Source organism: Lepisosteus oculatus, chromosome 15, assembly GCF_040954835.1.
Source record: "Lepisosteus oculatus isolate fLepOcu1 chromosome 15, fLepOcu1.hap2, whole genome shotgun sequence".
Taxonomy (NCBI): domain Eukaryota; kingdom Metazoa; phylum Chordata; class Actinopteri; order Semionotiformes; family Lepisosteidae; genus Lepisosteus; species Lepisosteus oculatus.
The window spans coordinates 16691685-16710915 of NC_090710.1; the positions used below are offsets into that span (position 1 = coordinate 16691685).

General features: G+C 41.1%; 1 protein-coding gene across 10 annotated transcripts in view; it reads right to left on the minus strand.

Moving 5' to 3' along the window:
• dgkh (diacylglycerol kinase, eta) overlaps window positions 1-19231 on the minus strand; it is a 98963-nt gene that overhangs the window by 13399 nt on the left and 66333 nt on the right. For 8 of the 10 annotated variants that reach the window (XM_015363907.2, XM_015363909.2, XM_015363908.2 and 5 more), the window contains 17 exons: window positions 18781-18920; window positions 17311-17395; window positions 16716-16807; window positions 15950-16049; window positions 15452-15773; window positions 12738-12869; window positions 10332-10472; window positions 9952-10069; window positions 9470-9580; window positions 8855-8951; window positions 8006-8113; window positions 6577-6690; window positions 5687-5821; window positions 5067-5227; window positions 4445-4550; window positions 1740-1832; window positions 77-196 (listed from right to left, as the gene is read on the minus strand). In XM_015363907.2, the coding sequence (XP_015219393.1) occupies window positions 77-196; window positions 1740-1832; window positions 4445-4550; window positions 5067-5227; window positions 5687-5821; window positions 6577-6690; window positions 8006-8113; window positions 8855-8951; window positions 9470-9580; window positions 9952-10069; window positions 10332-10472; window positions 12738-12869; window positions 15452-15773; window positions 15950-16049; window positions 16716-16807; window positions 17311-17395; window positions 18781-18920 (2175 nt within the window). The remainder of the gene's footprint in view (window positions 1-76; window positions 197-1739; window positions 1833-4444; window positions 4551-5066; window positions 5228-5686; window positions 5822-6576; window positions 6691-8005; window positions 8114-8854; window positions 8952-9469; window positions 9581-9951; window positions 10070-10331; window positions 10473-12737; window positions 12870-15451; window positions 15774-15949; window positions 16050-16715; window positions 16808-17310; window positions 17396-18780; window positions 18921-19231) is intronic. The other 2 variants (XM_069178752.1, XM_015363906.2) reach the window with 1 other exon arrangement.

The window sequence follows — 19231 nt, forward strand, 5'->3', positions numbered from 1 at the left end:
ATACAGTTAGAAACCCTAGAAGTCACAGTCATAGGATAGACATTCAATTGAATCGTTTTAGCACGGATTCTCTTACCTCTTCATCGTTTGGCTGAAGGATATGATAAAGCCAAGGGATCTCAGACAGTTTCCTGAGCTCGAGCTCAACGCTGTGCAGGGCACTTGAAAGCAGCTCCTCATGCGGATGGTCCAGTTGCTGAGGGAAAACAATAAAAACAAAGAAAAATTGAGATTTCTCCTCTGCCTTCAGAATACAGATCACAGCACTGTAAGTGCAGTCCAGACCAGAGCCAGGAGCTCAAGTCTGGTTTCTGTGATGTTAAGCTGATTAGAGAAAACAGGACTCCCCTCCCCTGGGTGGGACAGCTGTCTATCGCAGGAATGACCCCCCCTGCAGTGCTGGTCCACACTGGTACAGCTGGATGAGCAACTGGGGTTAAGTACCTCACTGAAGGTACAACAGCTGCAGCTGGGACTCAAACCAAGACCTGTCAGTTATGAGTCCAAAGTCTAACCCATCATGTTATGCAAATCTCGTACATACAAATAAGGAATATTAAACCATAGTAATTAACAAAACCTTACACTCCTGAATTCTATCAGAAAAGTATAGAAATTATTCTAAATAGATAATTTCACCACCAAGTGCATATACACCTGCATATTTGGATACATTTGCAGGAGTCACAATTACAGAGGAAAGTTCAAGCAGTAAGAAAAAGTAAGAAGTCCTGAAAATTAAAAAAGGGGGGCACGTGAACAGAACAACAGTTGAGATGTTGTTACAATATGGTTATGAGTACTGTATACACTCATATCTCATTTTGTATGAACACAATTCCTTCCCATAAACCCTACTGATTAGCAAGTATTTGTAAAAAGAAAAACAAACTTGTTCTATTACTTCTTAAGGGGAAAAATTACGATTCTTTAAGGACCACTAATTTTACTTTTTTCACCAAAAATGACTAAATAAACAATCATAACTAACATTCATACAGTGGTTTGTGTTTTTAGTAATAAAAGACACTGCTTTCCTAGACATCATTAATCGTACCCAAGTACAGTACAGGTCTGCTCTATACAGTAACCACTTGATTTGTTTTTTTATGTAATTACACACAATTTTTATTTTCTTAACAAAACAACTTTAGGGTCCATGATAAAGTCTAAACAACAAATATTATAATGAAAAGTAAGAGCGCACACAACAGCGAACAAGGTCAGACAAGGTGAACTGTATCACACAGGTCTCTTGTGCTGCTCTAGGCTCTGTCCTAGCTCTCACCCATACTAATTAGGGGGATGTGATGTATATGCTTGATATTAAAGGAGACGTAGGACACCTTTCTGTTCTTTCTATATTTGGCTGAGGTTTCTAATTTTTTCTTGATATTGTTTCTTCAAAGTTTCGAAGTTGGCTTTCTTTATGCGACATGCGGGTAACAATTCATACTGCCTCGCAGTATCGAATTTTCATACACAAAATGTTTGTAAAAAGAGATATATAAAAGAAAAATATTTGGCCATCTTTCTTCTTTTCCACTTAACATCCTTTCCACTTAGGGCCACCAAAATAAAATACCCTTTACCGGCCTTTGCCTGAATGACTCTTTGTTCCAGTTTTCAAAGCAATTTGAAATGCTACCAGCCTCATGGTGCACAGAAACAGAATGCGTCAAACAGCCTGTCAGCTGTAGGCTAGGAGTGTGAAGAATGCACTTCTGTGCACAACTTACCAGAGAAACTCGTCCGACCAGTAAGGACTCCGTTTCGTTATGTAAAGCTTTCACGTTACTTGCAACTTCAATCGCCGTGTTCCTCGTGAGACTCTGTGGATGAAATGCAGCAATCCAGTTTATTATTTGCTAGTACTATACATACTAAAAGAGAAATAAAATAAAAAGGGGAAATATTGTCAATATTCAATGTTTTGAAAGTAGTGGTGAAGGGTGGAGCACAATGCCTAAAAAAACAGACTTTGAATTGTTATTCGTTTCTAAAACAAAACACCCTGTTTATGTGAGAACGATTTAAAGCACAGGAACTGTTCGAAAACACACAAACCCAACCCAGACCTGATTTTAACCAAAAATGAAGCAAATGAAAATGCTAGAATAATAGAAGTAACAATGACATAAAGCACAGTAAATGTACTTAATTTTCTAGCCAGTCTATGAGGTAAGAGCTGGATAATATGAAAATATGAGCTATGTTTAAGCAGAGACAGTACAGGATTTCCTCTTAATTTTCTGCATCAAGGGGCATTTACAGTGCCTTGCGAAAGTATTCGGCCCCCTTGAACTTTTCAACCTTTTGCCACATTTCAGGCTTCAAACATAAAGATATAAATTTTTTATTTTATGTGAAGAATCACCAACAAGTGGGACACAATTGTGAAGTGGAACGAAATCTATTGGATTTTTGAAACTTTTTTAACTAATAAAAAAATGAAAAGTGGGGCGTGCAAAATTATTCGGCCCCCTTGCGTTAATACTTTGTAGAGCCACCTTTTGCTGCGATTACAGCTGCAAGTCGCTTGGGGTATGTCTCTATCAGTTTTGCACATCGAGAGACTGAAATTCTTGCCCATTCTTCCTTGCAAAACAGCTCGAGCTCAGTGAGGTTGGATGGAGAGCGTTTGTGAACAGCAGTTTTCAGCTCTTTCCACAGATTCTCGATTGGATTCAGGTCTGGACTTTGACTTGGCCATTCAAACACCTGGATACGTTTATTTGTGAACCATTCCTTTGTAGATTTTGCTGTATGTTTGGGATCATTGTCTTGTTGGAAGATAAATCTCCGTCCCAGTTTCAGGTCTTTTGCAGACTCCAACAGGTTTTCATCCAGAATGGTCCTGTATTTGGCTGCATCCATCTTCCCCTCAATTTTAACCATCTTCCCTGTCCCTGCTGAAGAAAAGCAGGCCCAAACCATGATGCTGCCACCACCATGTTTGACAGTGGGGATGGTGTGTTGAGGGTGATGAGCTGTGTTGCTTTTACGCCAAACATATCGTTTTGCATTGTGGCCAAAAAGTTCGATTTTGGTTTCATCTGACCAGAGCACCTTCTTCCACATGTTTGGGGTGTCTCCCAGGTGGCTTGTGGCAAACTTTAGACGAGACTTTTTATGGATATCTTTGAGAAATGGCTTTCTTCTTGCCACTCTTCCATAAAGGCCAGATTTGTGCAGTGTAAGACTGATTGTTGTCCTATGGACAGACTCTCCCACCTCAGCTGTAGTTCTCTGCAGTTCATCCAGAGTGATCATGGGCCTCTTGGGTGCATCTCTGATCAGTCTTCTCCTTGTCTGAGCTGAAAGTTTAGAGGGACGGCCAGGTCTTGGTAGATTTGCAGTGGTCTGATACTCCTTCCATTTCAAGATGATCGCTTGCACAGTGCTCCTTGGGATGTTTGAAGCTTGGGAAATCTTTTTGTATCCAAATCCGGCTTTAAACTTCTCCACAACAGTATTACGGACCTGCCTGGTGTATTCCTTGGTCTTCATGATGCTCTCTGCGCTTTCAACAGAACCTTGAGACTATCACAGAGCAGGTGCATTTATACAGAGACTTGATTACACACAGGTGGATTCTATTTATCACCATCAGTCATTTAGGACAACATTGGATCATTCAGAGATCCTCGCTGAACTTCTGGAGTGAGTTTGCTGCACTGAAAGTAAAGGGGCCGAATAATTTTGCACGCCCCACTTTTCATTTTTTTATTAGTTAAAAAAGTTTCAAAAATCCAATAGATTTCGTTCCACTTCACAATTGTGTCCCACTTGTTGGTGATTCTTCACATAAAATAAAAAAAATTATATCTTTATGTTTGAAGCCTGAAATGTGGCAAAAGGTTGAAAAGTTCAAGGGGGCCGAATACTTTCGCAAGGCACTGTATAAGGAGGTCCTTGAGCACTCTGACCATACTGCAGTAGGAACACGATAAAGAGTCTTAAACATTGAAATACAATTAAAATACTCAAATTGATGAATAAATTGAGACAGAATTTCTCTATGTATCAGGTCTGCAACATGGAATACCTATGACTAAGGCCAAGACAGGATATCAAAAAGGAAGCAGTGGTATCCCGCATTAACAGCGTGGGAAAAAGCCATTAGACCAATAAACCAGCCACCAAGACCTTCCCCCAGAATGCCGTTTACCCTGTCAATGGCCCTGCTGCTCCTCCCTTAATATAAATACTGGGCCTACTAGACAGAGAGCAGGTTGGAGTTCTATATACTGTATCAATAGGACTGCAGGACAAGGGAGGGGGAAGGATTTTGTCATCGTCTTTTGTAGCCTGGAAGTGAAACAATTAACTGGTCTTTTGGTTATGTCACAATGTAGAACAGCTTGAGATATTTTTAGAACTTGTCTTGGAGCTCCACATCTGGTAACCTCAAGCCCGCTGGGGCACGCAAAGGTCTCGCTACCTCCGGGAACTTGGGATGTGTTTTATTGAGTGCATGGGAGGAGGCGTTGACTGCGTGGGCCAGCTCCTGCTCCAGCAGACTGTGGGTTTTCGCTGCTTCACAGATTCTGAAATACACACAAAATGGGGCGTTGTGAGGTCCTTGTGAGAGCCAGCCAAGTCAGGCCTCTCTCTCGTAGTTGACTGCATTTTCTGAAGCCCTGGAGGAAGTCACAGATTCATAATTCACAGCTGATCGAACCTTTAATCACCGAGCCCTCCTGTATTAAAACTAGCTGTCAAAGCACCGTGGAAATGTCCAATGGTCCACATAATACAAGTAACAGCCTCTTTCATGGAAAACTGAGAAACAGCATAAAGACAAAGGCTATATTTGTCTCTGCACAATTCTTCCTTGCTCACAGTGTTACATTAAGATGATTTTACTATATGTAGTGCTCAATTGTAACACTATTTGTATTTATTAGAAAAATGAAATATATTCCATTTTTATTTTTATTTAATAGTATTTTATGTGTCGTCGCGGCATAACTCGGGCACAGTATTCTGCAAAATTTGCACTGACTGATTGCACACGTGTGAAAGACCCGTTTACAGTGCTGTGTGCACACTTCTCAGGTTACCTAGTGATGAGCTCCTCGGCGGCCCGCGCACACATCTGAATAAGGGTCACCTCCTCCTCTGTGGCCAAGTCCACTGACTGCTGAGGGTAGAGGTGGGGCCGCAGTGCTGGCTTGTCGTACTTCAGCTTGTCCTCCCAGGACTTCAGTGTGTTCTCAAAGGCCTGCACACATGCCAGTGCAGGAGTCAATAAAAACTGACCACGCACTTATGTAGACACCTCCACACATAGCTACAGTATGAGTCTAAAGCCATCAACAGGAAATCTAAACCTAGTTGGACCCCAGAGCCATTTACAGAACATTGCATTAAAGCAAATGTCCCCAGCTCTGCTTCTGGGGAACAACAGACATGCTGGTTTTCATTGCAGCAGAGCTCTTTGTTTAGAAACAAATTCTTAATTAACCAAAAGGTTGCTCAGTTAGAAGGTTTTCTCAAAGGTTGGAGATCTTAGAGTTATGAGAACAATAGTTAAAAGACACACTCCTGCATGCTTAGGAACTGAAAAACGATGAAAAGGCTCGATCTCTTAAGGGCTCGATTATTTAATTGAATGCTCAGGTGTGTGGTTCCCCAGGACCAGGAACACCTGAGTTTCTGTGCTTAAAGGAACCAGTCCCACCCTGTCGCGTGTCAGCATCTGGGCCCGGTTCTTATGAAGGATTTTAATGACTCCTGGAGGCTGAATCCAGGCTTCTCCATCCACTTGTATAGGAACCCCTTCGTCTCCCAATATTGTGATCTTTACTGATCGGCACTGAAAAAGGAAAACAAACATGACAGGTCTGACAGTTCCAAGAAAAAGCATGCAAATAATTTCTGTGGATGAGGTTTTGATACCAGAGGGTAGAGGTCTACAACTCTAGTCATGTAAACCACAATCCTGCACTCTTTATAAGCAATCTCAATTACCTTAATCCCTGTTAATTATTGAAGCGGAAAATACATTAACTTGTACTAATTAATCAAGGATGATGCACCGGTCTGATGTTATTCTCCTAGTGCTCTTGTGCTCCAGTTTGCTTCCTCCTACTAAAGACATGGAGGTAAGGTTTGATTAAAGCTTCTTTATACTGTCCCTTACTGGGTCAGAGGGAGGTTTCTACTCTCAACAGTAGTGGTACAGTATAGTACATTGCATTATGGAACTACAGAAGCACCTAAAGAGCATGAAGTACCAAATGGCCACATTTTATCTGTAGAGATTCTGATGTTCTCAATGAGGTTCACTAAGATCAGGGCTGCATCAGTCCCAGTTAGGGACAAAACACTATGGCTCTGTACCACCAAAACAGTGTCTGCAGAAAAGATAACAAAAATAACAAATCACTCACCTGTAAACCTCTTATGTTTAAAACAGTCAACATAAGACACAAATACATGCCAAGAATGTCAATTATAACATCATGAGTACGTGTAGCACCATATGCAGTCCTTTCTTTCTAAGGCAAAAGGCACCATATAAGAAGCTAGTTGCAAAGAAGACAACTCCAGAGACCAGTGTAGGCTCACCTGGGCTATCCGGTGGTGCTGAAGTTTGATGACCCTTGACACCGCCATCTGCATGCTCCCAAAAACTGCCACCACCTCTAAGATCTTGTCATCAAAAGACGGCGCACAAAAGATCTTAAAAAAAGATTGAGAAGCAACTTTAGCGTGCCACCACATATAGAACCACTGTCTGTCATGCTGAGGGTGAAGAACATTTAGTTCTTATCCTACAGCGTTGGGCATTGTCTTTGTTTTTCAGGTGGTGTTTTCAGTACTTGCTGAAAACCATTTCAGAGGTACTGCCATGAAAAATGCTATTCCACTAGGGTCCACTTGAGGGAGCTAAAACATCACTGCAACCACATACCGCCACAAATCCCCTCAAATTATTTTTCGCTTGGCAAAGCTAAATTTACTTACAGCAAATGAAAATACACAGTCATTAAAAAAGTGACTTTGCTTTAAACTGAAAATATATATATATTTTTTTAATTTATGGCCCTGTGGTAATGGAAAACGTGAAATACGAAAGGTAACAAGACTGACTGGAACCAGATCCGAACATTCATTATCTGAAAAGCTGAAAAGAAAAGCAACTAATTGGACCTGATGTGGTTTCAGAACATTGCAAAAATACATTTCACTCTTTTCTTACAGTTTATGCATGGCTTAAGTATACCCAGACAAGTGAACTATATACTGAAAATCGGAAAACCTACATAAAGGGTTTCAATTCAGTAATCTTATGTAACAACCTCCAATGTAAGTATACAGGGGTGTTCACCATTCTAACATGGCCATCAGGATCTTGAAGTGATCCCAAGTGCTAGTTCCCTGGAGATCTGGGATGCCCATATTCCTTAGCAATGCTAAAGTTATGTAACCACACCTCCAAGGACACAGATTATCCAAAAGTAACTTCTCATGATCATAATATTTTGGGAGCTTAATAAGTTGTAAGCTCCAATGATTCAAGCTTCTATGGCCCCACTGAGGCGTAAACAAACTACCCTTTTTGCAAGCCATACAAACATCTCCTTGTACTTGTTAATTGTACTGCTGGGTTCACCGTGGGTCGTTTTTCACGGTGAAGTCTGTCAACAGAGGACCTAAAAGCACAGCCATCATGCAACGGTTCTGAAAAATGCAGCTCAAAGGAACTCTGGAAAATGAGGGTAAGAGAGTATCTTATTAGGCCACTGTGTATGTGACTCTATGCACCGTCTGCTGAATGAAAGAACAGAAAGCTTTCTGTTTCCAAATGCTTACATCCCCTATCAATGAAAAATCCTGGTTTTACTTTGCTTTTCTAATCTAGTCAAAAATTGTTCAGGAGTAACTAGTTAGTACTAATGCAGGCAGAAAATATATATTGCGTTTGGATGGCAAAGCATCTGAAAACAAGGTCCCTGGTGTTTGATACGCATTTCCTTTGAAATTCAAAACTTACATCATCTTCTTTGGTTCCTCCCCAGAAGTTAGTCCCACCAGCATAACTGGGAATGTTCAACACAGCAATTCCTTGGAGGCTAGGGAGTGGGATATATTGTCCATCGCACTGTAATGAAGGCAAGGACAAAAACAGAAGATAAATTTAAACTTTGGCACTACTTTTTCATTTTTAAAGCTTCGGCTATGCTTTCCCAATCACCCACAAAAACGCTCAGCATAATTTAGCTGAGCTGCTCTTACACTTTGGTTTTTTTTTTAATCTGCTCATGTTTAATTTCTCTTAAAGTGTACCAAACAATGCTGTCAAGCTGCTGGTCTCAGTGGGGGAGGGGGAGGGGGTGAATCACAATCTGATTCACCGGTTATGTGTGCTGTTTAGGAGCCACTGCTGTGTTGAGGGAAAACAGCAAGCAGTACATTTCTCAACCTCAAGTCACTGAAAGAAAAACAGGGCAAAGTTTTGTGCTGCTTGTGGGTCTCTCAAAAGATCAGCAGATCTTAATGTTTGTTGAGAAGGCCCCCCTGAGAGCAATGTAACTTTGTAACTGGAAATTAAAAAGAAAAGAGGTCTGTCTGCCTGAGGCAAGTAATTCGCTCTCAAACCCAGGAAATCACGAATGAAAAAAAATGTAATTTCTCCTTTTACATCATGTTATTACATAGCTACAGATTTCTACACAAATAATACCACACTCATGCATGGGAGATGCGCAGAATATGAGGTGAAATGTGCCTAGACTTTTAAGATCCCAAACTTACAGTTATTGCTAATTCACTGCAGAGCTCTTGCCATAAGAATATTAAAATCTTTCCTGCATTCCTGATGGAAGCTAGAGTATGCTCCTACCTCCAGCTGAACCTTCTGTTCGAGATTCTTGTACGTCCTCTGCAGTAACTCTTTTGTTCCAAGCACACCGTACCACATCATGTTTTTTGTGCGGCTCCTGAAAGCCAGAGAATTGTTAATATACATAAGATACATAATTTCCAAACTTAACAGTGCATTGCAATTTGAAAATTAATTGGCGATTAATCGGAGATTATAACAGGAAGTAAACGGATATGTTATTTCTGTTATCTGAGTTTTCACCTTATGAGCCGATTTCGAGGAACAAATTAAGATTGTATGATGAGGGATTACTGTTCCCTTCTATTTGTATGCTGTCCAATAGCCTTACGCATTTATGGAATGAAAAGGAAATGCCTCAATAAATTTAAATTGTTTCCAAAACTATAAAGAATGAGTTTTAAAGAGCACAAATGTTATGGTGTATCAGCAGGTACACTGTTTTGTATTTGTCGTGCATGAACAAAACCACTTTAAAAAGAGCAGAAGAAACATCAACATCATCAAGTTAAAGGAGCCAGGAAAGGTCAAAAATGGGAGGCCACGTCATCTATCTCCTCTTTCAAATGGAAGAAACAAAAAACAAATGGCATCAAATGCATCAAATTCCCATACCTGCATTTTTCAGGATGTTCCTCTCGCTTATTGTTAAACTCCAGTGAGATTTTTGCGTCTAATCCAATTCCAAAATAGTTGTTCATGACACACTTCTCCAGGTATCCCTCTCTGTGTGGAGAAGACAGGAAGAGGCAGAATTTGACTTTAGGCCACTGCATGGCTAAAATGTTAAAAATAAAAATCATTATTGCTCATCCACATAACGAAAATGACTGTAGGAGTCCATCATTGTGTAAATCTAGCAAATCAAGTCCTTTCAGAAACTTGTACTGTTGATCTTTTCTGCTGACACAATGGCGACCAGTAGTGTTGCACTAATTTTTCACCACAATTCTTTAAGAGTGCCAAATACAGGTATGAAGTGATACGAGAGGAGAGAGTGAGATTTATCAGTGTCAGTGACACATCAATGCTGCAGTTAAGGCTCTGTCTAAACATGACATCACACTGGGCAATGGACAGAATGTGAAGTTCCTTACAGTGAATCGGGGTCGGGGTCAATGAAAGGTGTGGCTCCAAAGGGATCAATGTTGGCCAGTAACATCTTACTGATGATGGAGCTGCCAGCAATGGAGGCTGCCAAGCCAGCTCTTAAACCTGTGTGGGCAAAGGAAAACAACAAGCAGAGTGAATCTTTAAATGCAAAGTCACTAGACGGCGAGCGCCACCCCTCAGCACACACTGCTTTTGAGTCGTGAGATTTCCATCCTTGCAGACACTCAATAAAAAGCCACAGGAGCCTCAATGAATCAATCAATCTGGAAGCATTCCTACGGCTTCCAATGGGGTTTCACCATTCGTTCACTTTCCCCACTCCAGCTGATGATAACAGTGCGGGTGTGCGGTGTGTGACGGGCACCTGGACAGATGATCCTGGTATTGAGCACAGGCAGGTTCTCTTTGCTGGTGGTGAAGGGGGAGATGGAGAAGGAGCCGGTGCAGGACTGGGTACTACGGCTGATGCGCCTCTCAGGGGGGGAGCAGGGAGTGGTCTTGGCTGCTGAAGGAAAAAAAGAAGCCACGTTTGCAGAGTTTTGGGACTGTACGGGATTCTGGTGCAGAATACGGGCAATGCGTTCTTATAACAGAATGATTTACTTGGACCATGTGTGTCTAGTGGATGACTTTAGCTTTGCCTCTGCTTTTGCAGGTAAACCTTTTTGAACAATATGCATTTTAAACCTCCTTCTGTGTCTCTGCAAATGTCATTTTCTGGGTTGCAAACACCTTGAAATGAAGACATTTCTACATGGAAGAATGTTTTCCGTCCCTAAGCTGAGGTTCCAGATTTGACAAAATGTAAAACAAAAAACAAATCTAAAAATAGATGTCTGTTTTACTTTTCTGAATTTGAACAAAAACTACTGCAACAAAAACAGTTGTTAAAACAATCCATTCTATTCAAACAATAGATAAAAAATAACCAATATGCTTGCAATTCAGTACACAAGCTGAACAACAATTTCTGAAAGTTTGGCATCTCAGTTTCAGGAAAGAGGTAATCAATCCAAAGTAAAATAAATCAAATGCTGAATCTTCTGAGACAAGTCAGGACTGGGCACTTGCGGAAGCTGACTGTGGTCTTTTTTTATCTTTTTTTATTGTGCTCTTGAGTCGTCCAGCTTTACACTGTGTAATATCTTGACAACAAGTAAGCCATGCAAAGACAAAACCCCAGAGCTGTGAGACAGAGCAATGACTGTGTTTTCCAACACCCTAGTGACCACCAGGTATGAAAAGATCCTTTCACTCTCAAGCTGCAACTTCAGGAAAAGAAAGAGGAAGAGCCACAGTAAACAACAACGACCTTTTACTTCATTTTACTGAAGTAACATTTGTTTTCTACATGAAACAGAAATGCGTCCTATGAAACAGGGCGCGCTCCCCCTGTCTTAAGAGTTTGTTCACCAAACATGCACATGGCTTCAGAGACGATTGAGCACGCTGCTCACTGGCACAAAAATTAGCACATTGGTAAAGTACCTGGTGATGGGAGTGAAACCAAAAGAAAGGTGTGTCTGCGTCTGACCTGTGATGTCTGAAGCTCACTATTGGGGTTCCTGCGTACATCTTCTTGAGCTTCCTACATGTCATTCTGCTCCCAGCATCTCACCTTCTGTTATATTACCAATTCTCTACAATTCTTTCCATGTCATTATTTGAAGAAGCCTGTTTTTCTTCTTCTTGGAACTATTCATTTGCCCTGTATTCTCTCAGTCTTATTTGCCACCAGACCCAAAGTCCAATAAACGAAAAAGACAGAATTTTTTCATTTAAAAATGATCCGAAAAATGTCTCGATAAAAGCTCACTTAAACAAGCGCAGTAATCATACAATGCCCCAACTTGGCTTAAATGGAATCTGAAAAAATACTTGCTGCAGTACAGACAAAGCCAAAATATGTGGTTTCATTAAAAATAAAAATGTATCCCACATATAACACAACTTGATGATGAAGTAAAATTAAACAACACAACATCTATGTGACACGATTGTGCTTAGACTTAGACTATTTATTAAAAATTACAAATGTTTTGCATTCCAAAATGGCTTGTACAATTGTGGATTTACAAAAAGTAACGAGTACAGAGGAGTTCTATTGAGTAAGTGGTGCATAGTAAAAATATGTACAATTCTGCTGCTCTGTATATTGTAAAGTTACTTCAGGGCTTCAGACATTTCAACAAATGTGAAGCCACCTTCTCCATCAAAGACTGAATCAGCTACCTGAAGACATTTTAGCAATTTATATCTGGTTTGTATTTCAAGATAAGCACATTTATTTATGACCAGACCATGCTTCTTCTTTTTGTATCTGAAGACTAGATAACCTACATTGCCATTACTTGACAGGCTGCACAAATTATTTGTCTGATTAATATTGGTAGGCTTTTGAGTAATGAACTCTATGCTGTAGTGACTCTTAAGAAGCCAATCACGGAGCACCAGACAGACTGCCCCAGACTTGACAGAAGATTCAAATTAAAAGAGGAAAGCAACATGTTGTACATAGTGATTGTAGAATCATGATGATAATTGTTAAGGGTATTAAGAGATTAAGCAAGCAGATAGTAACTGGTTTGTCAAAAACAAAGGCATTAATGGTTTTAACCTAAGACAAGACTTGTACTTTTCTAAAATATATATATATACTGTATTATTAACTTACAGGCACAAAACAAGTTGCAGTAAGTACAGACAATTTGGCTTCATAGTTTGGTGAGGACTTGATTTTCACAAATCAAAAATACTACAGCTGACTTACATGATTGAGACTCCAGTTCCTTTGTGTCTTCATCCTTATCATCATCTTTGTTATCTTCCTCGTTCTCTTTCTTAAACTCTGTTGGAGACTGAACATCTTGTTCTTCAGTGTGAGCATTTTGCTCATCCACCACTGGATGAATGAAGAGAAGTTTGAAAAAATGTCACACAGAAATTCTATGAGAAATGTTCTACTGAGCATTACAGGAACCTATCCCTCTAATTATGTAAATTGTAGGAAAATAAAGCATACCAAAACTGGATATTAATTAAATACCCATAATCATCAGCATTAAGTCATTTCATCAGTCAGTGAGTTGACTGGGTGCAGGTAACAATGTGTGTCAATGTTAACTTGCTGTTAAATGTTAAAAAAAGAAAAACGCAGAAAGGAAACAATATGCCCACTTATCAAGAGAGCAACGCCTTTACGGCCCTGTAACTTTGACTAAGGAGCCCGGACTAAGTGAGCACACTATCACTTATCCATGGAATCAAGCCCTGTTTAGTGATGAATCTCGGTTTTAGTGAGTGTGTGGTAGAGATATGCAACATATGTCAGGCTTCTTGATGAGCAGGACTGTCATATTGAGAACTACAGAAATTAACTGGTAGTGATTGATGGCCATATGACTATACTGTGCTATACTGATCAGATCCTAAGACTCCACTTCCTGCTCTTCCTGGGGGGGCTCATCCTGACCTGATATTACAGCAGGACAATGCGCATCCTCACGCTACTCATGTAACAAAGGCTCGTTTGAGAAACAAGAATGAGAGTTGTACAGAGGATGCCCTACTAGCCACACTTGAGCCCCACTGAACTGTGGGATGAGCTGGGAGAACATGAACTGGCACATGGATGCCCAAGGTCTACAAAGAAAATGTGTCAGAATCCCAGAAGACAGCATATGCAGCCTAGTGTTATAGCATGCATTGTATTATAGCTTCCAATGGTGACTAACACACTACTTGTAAGTGTCTATCACAGGCAGACCATCTGCTGATCAAACCTTTTGACAACAAATGTAAACCAGCATAATAAATGTACCTCTTGTATCAGGTCTCTTCAACAAATATCAATGCCACTGGTACAAAAAAGATCAAGTGATTTTTCTTATATTGACTTTGGGAATTTGCTATAGTTGTGATCTGTCAAATAATGATGCCCAAAATATAATAACATCTGTTGTCCCAATATAACAGACGTCACTGGAAATGTGTAAGTCAATCTGTCAAAATCAGAGCCTCTTGTTTGTTTTTGCTTTTGTCCTGCTTTCACATTTTAGGTTTATGATGCCAAATTTATGAGTCCATCTGTTTATCAGTCAAAACCCCAAAGTGTCACAGGAGTGTGTAGGAAGGTTTGGGTTTTCTGGCTCCAAATACTACTCAGACATGTTAGTAATTATCAGCTTAATCAGCCTGACAACTGTGCTGGAGAAACACTCCACACTTGGCACAGACGAGGCTGTTTTTCTCCAGTCTACACAAGCCTAGCCTGCTGGTGAAAGACACACTGACGTCACTGATCGTTTTTGTCCTTACACTGGTTACAACACGATTTTTGAAAAACTGTTACAGTTGACTTATACATTCTGGGAAACACACAAACACTACGAAAAATTTCCATTTGACACGAACTGTACCATTGTGTTCTTATATTTCTGGTACCACTAACTGGGTGAGATTAGAAAGCTCTCTCCATCAGTTCCCAACAGAAGGGGGTAGAGGAAGCCCCGAAGAACGTGTGCTTTAACCCTCCCTGTTCTACATGATGAGGGAAGTGCTGTTTGGCACAGGTGTTCGCGTGGCTTTCCTCCAGGTGCTCTGCTTTCCTCCCTCAGTCCAGTAACATACCAGTACTGTAAGTTATTTGGCTTCTGGGGAAAATTGGCCTCAAGTGTGAGTATGTGTCTGTGTCTGTCCTAAATTGGACTGGCATCCAGTCGAGTGTGTAAACTGCCTTGTGCTTGTTGCTTGTCGAGATAGGCTTCTCCGCAGCCCTGATTTGAAGAAGCAGCTAGAAAACGGACAGATGGAATTATTTATCTGTTCATTTGAGATGAGATATTATACACACAACATATGGATCCTCTTCAACATCAAATACACCTCAACACTGTAGCCTTTTGGAAAAGTCATAGTCACTGCTGCATTCTTTATGCTTAAGATGATATTAAATCTGAAGTCATTAGCCCTTCCCTTTTTTTCTGTCAGTAACATGTATAAAATACTGTTCTAGTCAGTCTGTTTTGCTACACGGAGAAGACCATGCACTTTTTACATTTGTTCCTGTGTATGAAGAGGGGACAATTTTTTCCCAGCTCTTTAAAACCCTGGAGGGCTATATGTTCTCTGAAGCATCCTCTCAGGTGCTTTGAATGTCTTATCATCATACCAGTTTTGGACAATAACATTATGGGTGTGAATTTACGGTTAATGCTGAGTACTGAACTGGCGTGTTGATCATTTTAAGCTCTTTTTTTATTTTTCAAGTCCTGACCATGTTTAGTAGGCATATTTTATCACAAAATAAAAAATGTGACTAAGACAAAGTGACTCTAACAGGAAGTGACAATTTCATGAACTGTAAATCACTCAGCCTTTAAGAGACCAAATTAGCTGTACACAAAGCCTGCTTCAGTGCTTTTAGCGCCTTTCCTCATGCTGTGCTGAGCTAGTTCTTTCATTTCCGTGCTTGTGGAGTCTTACCTTTCTCGGCTTGTTCTATTATTTGCCTCACTGCCTTTTTCAGGCTGTTGGCCCGTAGCATGAGCTGCTCCCTGGGCTTGAAGAACTTCTGGGGGGACGTCTTCTCGGTGAGGTTTTCTTCCAGCTTCTCCTTCAGCTCTGTCAGGGACTCTTCGCTCAGCTCCTCCTCCTCCAGCTCCTCTTCCTCCTCGAGCACCTCCTCCAGCTCCTCCCCCTCCTCCTCCACAATGGGCGGGGGGCCGTGAGGCGGGTGAGGAACTGCCTGGGCCTCAGCGTTTAGGGTCTGCAGGAGGGAATCTAGCTTCTCGTTGAGGATTGTGCACTGGAACGAGGAGGAGGAGAGGAGAGGAGAGGCAAGGTCATTTAGACATGTTTTACTGTGGGATAAGACTTCACACAGGTCTCGAAACAGGTCTCTACCACATTGAGACCAGACAGAGCACAATAAATTGTAATTTACCGCTGTCAGTGGAATTTCCTTTTAGCCAGTGTACTTACTTTCAAAGACATTGTTTCGGCCTCATCTGTATTCTCCGTGGTTTTCTCATAGGATTTCCCAACTTTGGCAACAAAGTCCTTGACAGTTTCACACAGAACCCTTCAGGGATGGAAAAAGCTGGCGTAAGATTTAGTGTATTCCATCTTTATTCCACAGACGAGAATATAGTTATCTTGCCATTTAATCTCCATTGCTTTTCTCAGAAAATAAGACCGGAAAAAATGTTTTCAACAGAATTTCTTGCCAGTTTGAAATGGTCACTATAGTGACCATCTGCTCATGAAAAGAGGGAAGTGTAAATACACATCTGTCCTCCATAGTTCCTCCCTAACAGCAGATGGTTGTGAGGTAAAGGCTGAGCTGTTTCTCCATGGCTCTGCTGGGTTCATGCTAGGTCAGAAGGTATGGGATAAGACACGGCCAATTGTCTCAAGCCGACCTTCCCATTACTCTCTTGGTTGCCAGTTAAGAAGGGAACCAAGACAACAACAGGTAAGCTCAAGCATGTTTATGCAGTACTTGATGCAGCTGATGGTGGGCATGTTTTTACTTTTCTAAAAAAAGCTCTGATAAAATCTTTTTGAAAAGTTTAACCCTGAATTTTCCAAAAATATACTTTTTCCCTTTATCGAAATTCCAGCGCTCAGCATGCTGTGTTTGGAAATGTATGAAAAGGGTCCTTTATATAATGCTATATCTTTTTATATAGAACAATATCTCCTTATTTCACTTTAAAATGATGTGTCATGTTTTCTCACTACTTACTTAGCAGATGATATGACCACGGAGTGCTGGTCAGAGTTGAGGATCTTTGTTAGGTGAGCAGCAACTGAATCCTCATATGCTGAGATCTGGAACTGAGCCCATGGCAGACATGAGAGGAAAGATCAGAACAAATACAAGCTCAAGGTCACACTGTAGGACTACAGGACAGAAGAAAAGAATTACACCGTTTATGTACATTTGTGGTGAGTTGGAACTACATACAACTTAGTCCAGGGGTTGTAGTTACAGTAAGTGGCGCCTTAACCTGCAGACAATGGGCGTAAGGCAGGATTCATCCTTCAGAACACCCCTCTATCACAGCCACACATATATGGGGGGCAATTTGAAGACCAATTAACTTTGACAGAGTTACCTTCACCCTGTGGAATAAAACCGGAGCATCCAGAGATAACCCTGTGACTGCAGGGGAATACAAGGTTTACCCAGAAGGACTCCAAGCCATAATCAAATGCAAGATGATAGAGGTTCGGGGTGGCTGCGTCAGCCGCCTTGCCATTGTTATGCCCCAAGCTTGAGGTCAATCGAAATAACATTTAAACCCTTCTTGTTAGGACAGAGGGATTTCGGCTCTTACCGGGCATTCTTCTGACCCCTCTTCTGGGGTGGCAGGACAGCTCTGCTTCGGAGGTATTTTAATTTCATATGTCATGATGCTCCACCTGGAAACACCGGAAAACATTATTCTTTAATTGCATTTCTCTGCACACATCCGCCATCAGTGTAGCACGTGTATCTCTGTGACAAATAATGTATTTAAATGCTAAAAGAAATAATTGACCATTAAATGAAACAGCAAAGACGGTCGAATTTTATGTTGTCCATTTATACAAAACTGTGAATTTGCACCAATGGCAAAATATATACAGTATGTGAATTTAGACATTTTACAAGTGGTTCATCAACAGGAGGATAATGCCACCAGTCTGTGCTTAAATGCTGTATACAAAAAGCTACAAGTTACTCCTACTCCAAAAGACAGATTTATTGTTTGGTTCAAAGAACATCACATTATAAACTAATCTAGGCAGGTCAGGTACCAGAAGATAGTTTTGTGTGCAAAGAAGCTGGTACTGCTTTCAACTCTAAATGCGCTTTCTTGCCATTTCATTAGTGTCAGTGGATCCTTGTTTAATGTTGGCAGTGAAGTAGCCCACTGTGCTGATTTCACTTGCATCACGTTCACTTAGGATCCCACATTCACTTGACTTGACTGTTACTGCCATCTTCTCTGCAAATTGCAAGTGAATATGTGAGTGCGTGGAGAAGACATTCTGATCAATTAATTCCGGACATTCTCTCTCATCCTAGCGTCAAGCAGGGTCCGCTTGGTGGTTTGAACCAAATCTTTGAGATGACGCTGCCATTAAATGCAACCGAGAATACTCCAACCGACGCGTGGCTCCGAGGGGGGGGGGAGAACAAAGTAATGTAGCCAATTCATAGAGGGGGATTATTAGGAGGCATGGGAAATTTGGCCAGCACGCCAGGGTTACACCCCTACTCTTTTTGAGAAACACCCTGGGATTTTTAATGACCACAGAGAGTCAGAACCTCGGTTTTACATCTCATCCAAAGGACGGCACCTGTTTACAGTATAGTGTCCCCATTACTATACAGGGGTATTAGGACCCACATGGACTGGGTGAGTGCCCCCTGCTGGCCTCACTAACACCTCTTCCAGCAGCAACTTGTTTTTCCCAGGAGGTCTCCCATCCAGGTACTGACCAGGCTCACACATGCTTAGCTTCAGTGGGTTGCCAATTGTAAGTTGCAAGGTGACATGGCTGCTGGCACAATTAATTCTGGACATTAATCTAGTGTAATCCTGAACAGACAATAGGGAAACACTGCAATTGTAGTTTAGCTTTTGTTTCCCACGTCTGGACATCTGTGAGGTTTATAAATTCTACTGGGCATTTATTCCGTGATCTAGGAAACATATCACTAAACGCATGGTTAACGCTGAATGTCTGTGACATAACGAGGACTGCAGTGTGCCAGAGTGCAATCAATACTCAGAAGCATCTGGCCCTGCACATCATACCTGTCAAGCATTTTTGTGCTGGCTCTCTCTAACTTCTCCAGGATCTGAGGAAGCTGCGTGTCATCGTCGCACGACGCACCCCAGCCCAGGACACGTGCAAGGTCATTCCCAGTGCCCAGGGGCAAGACTCCAAGCTGGCACTGAAACCAACCAGGCACCAGGTAACCTCAGACACGTACTCCGTATATACTGGCACACTTGGTACATAGCCATTACATCTCTAGCAAGTCAGAACCACTACCACATCAGATTGTTAAGTGGAATTTTATTTGTGTTCCAAAACCCATATCATATTGATTTAAGATTAACAACTCTTTCTAATATTCTTTTGGCTACCTGACATTGCAAAGGTCCTAGGTCAAGCACTATTATGACAGTATAGCCTTAATCAATAATAACACGTTCTGCTATAAACTCACTAGATCAGAGGACAAGAGGGGATTCCTGTAGT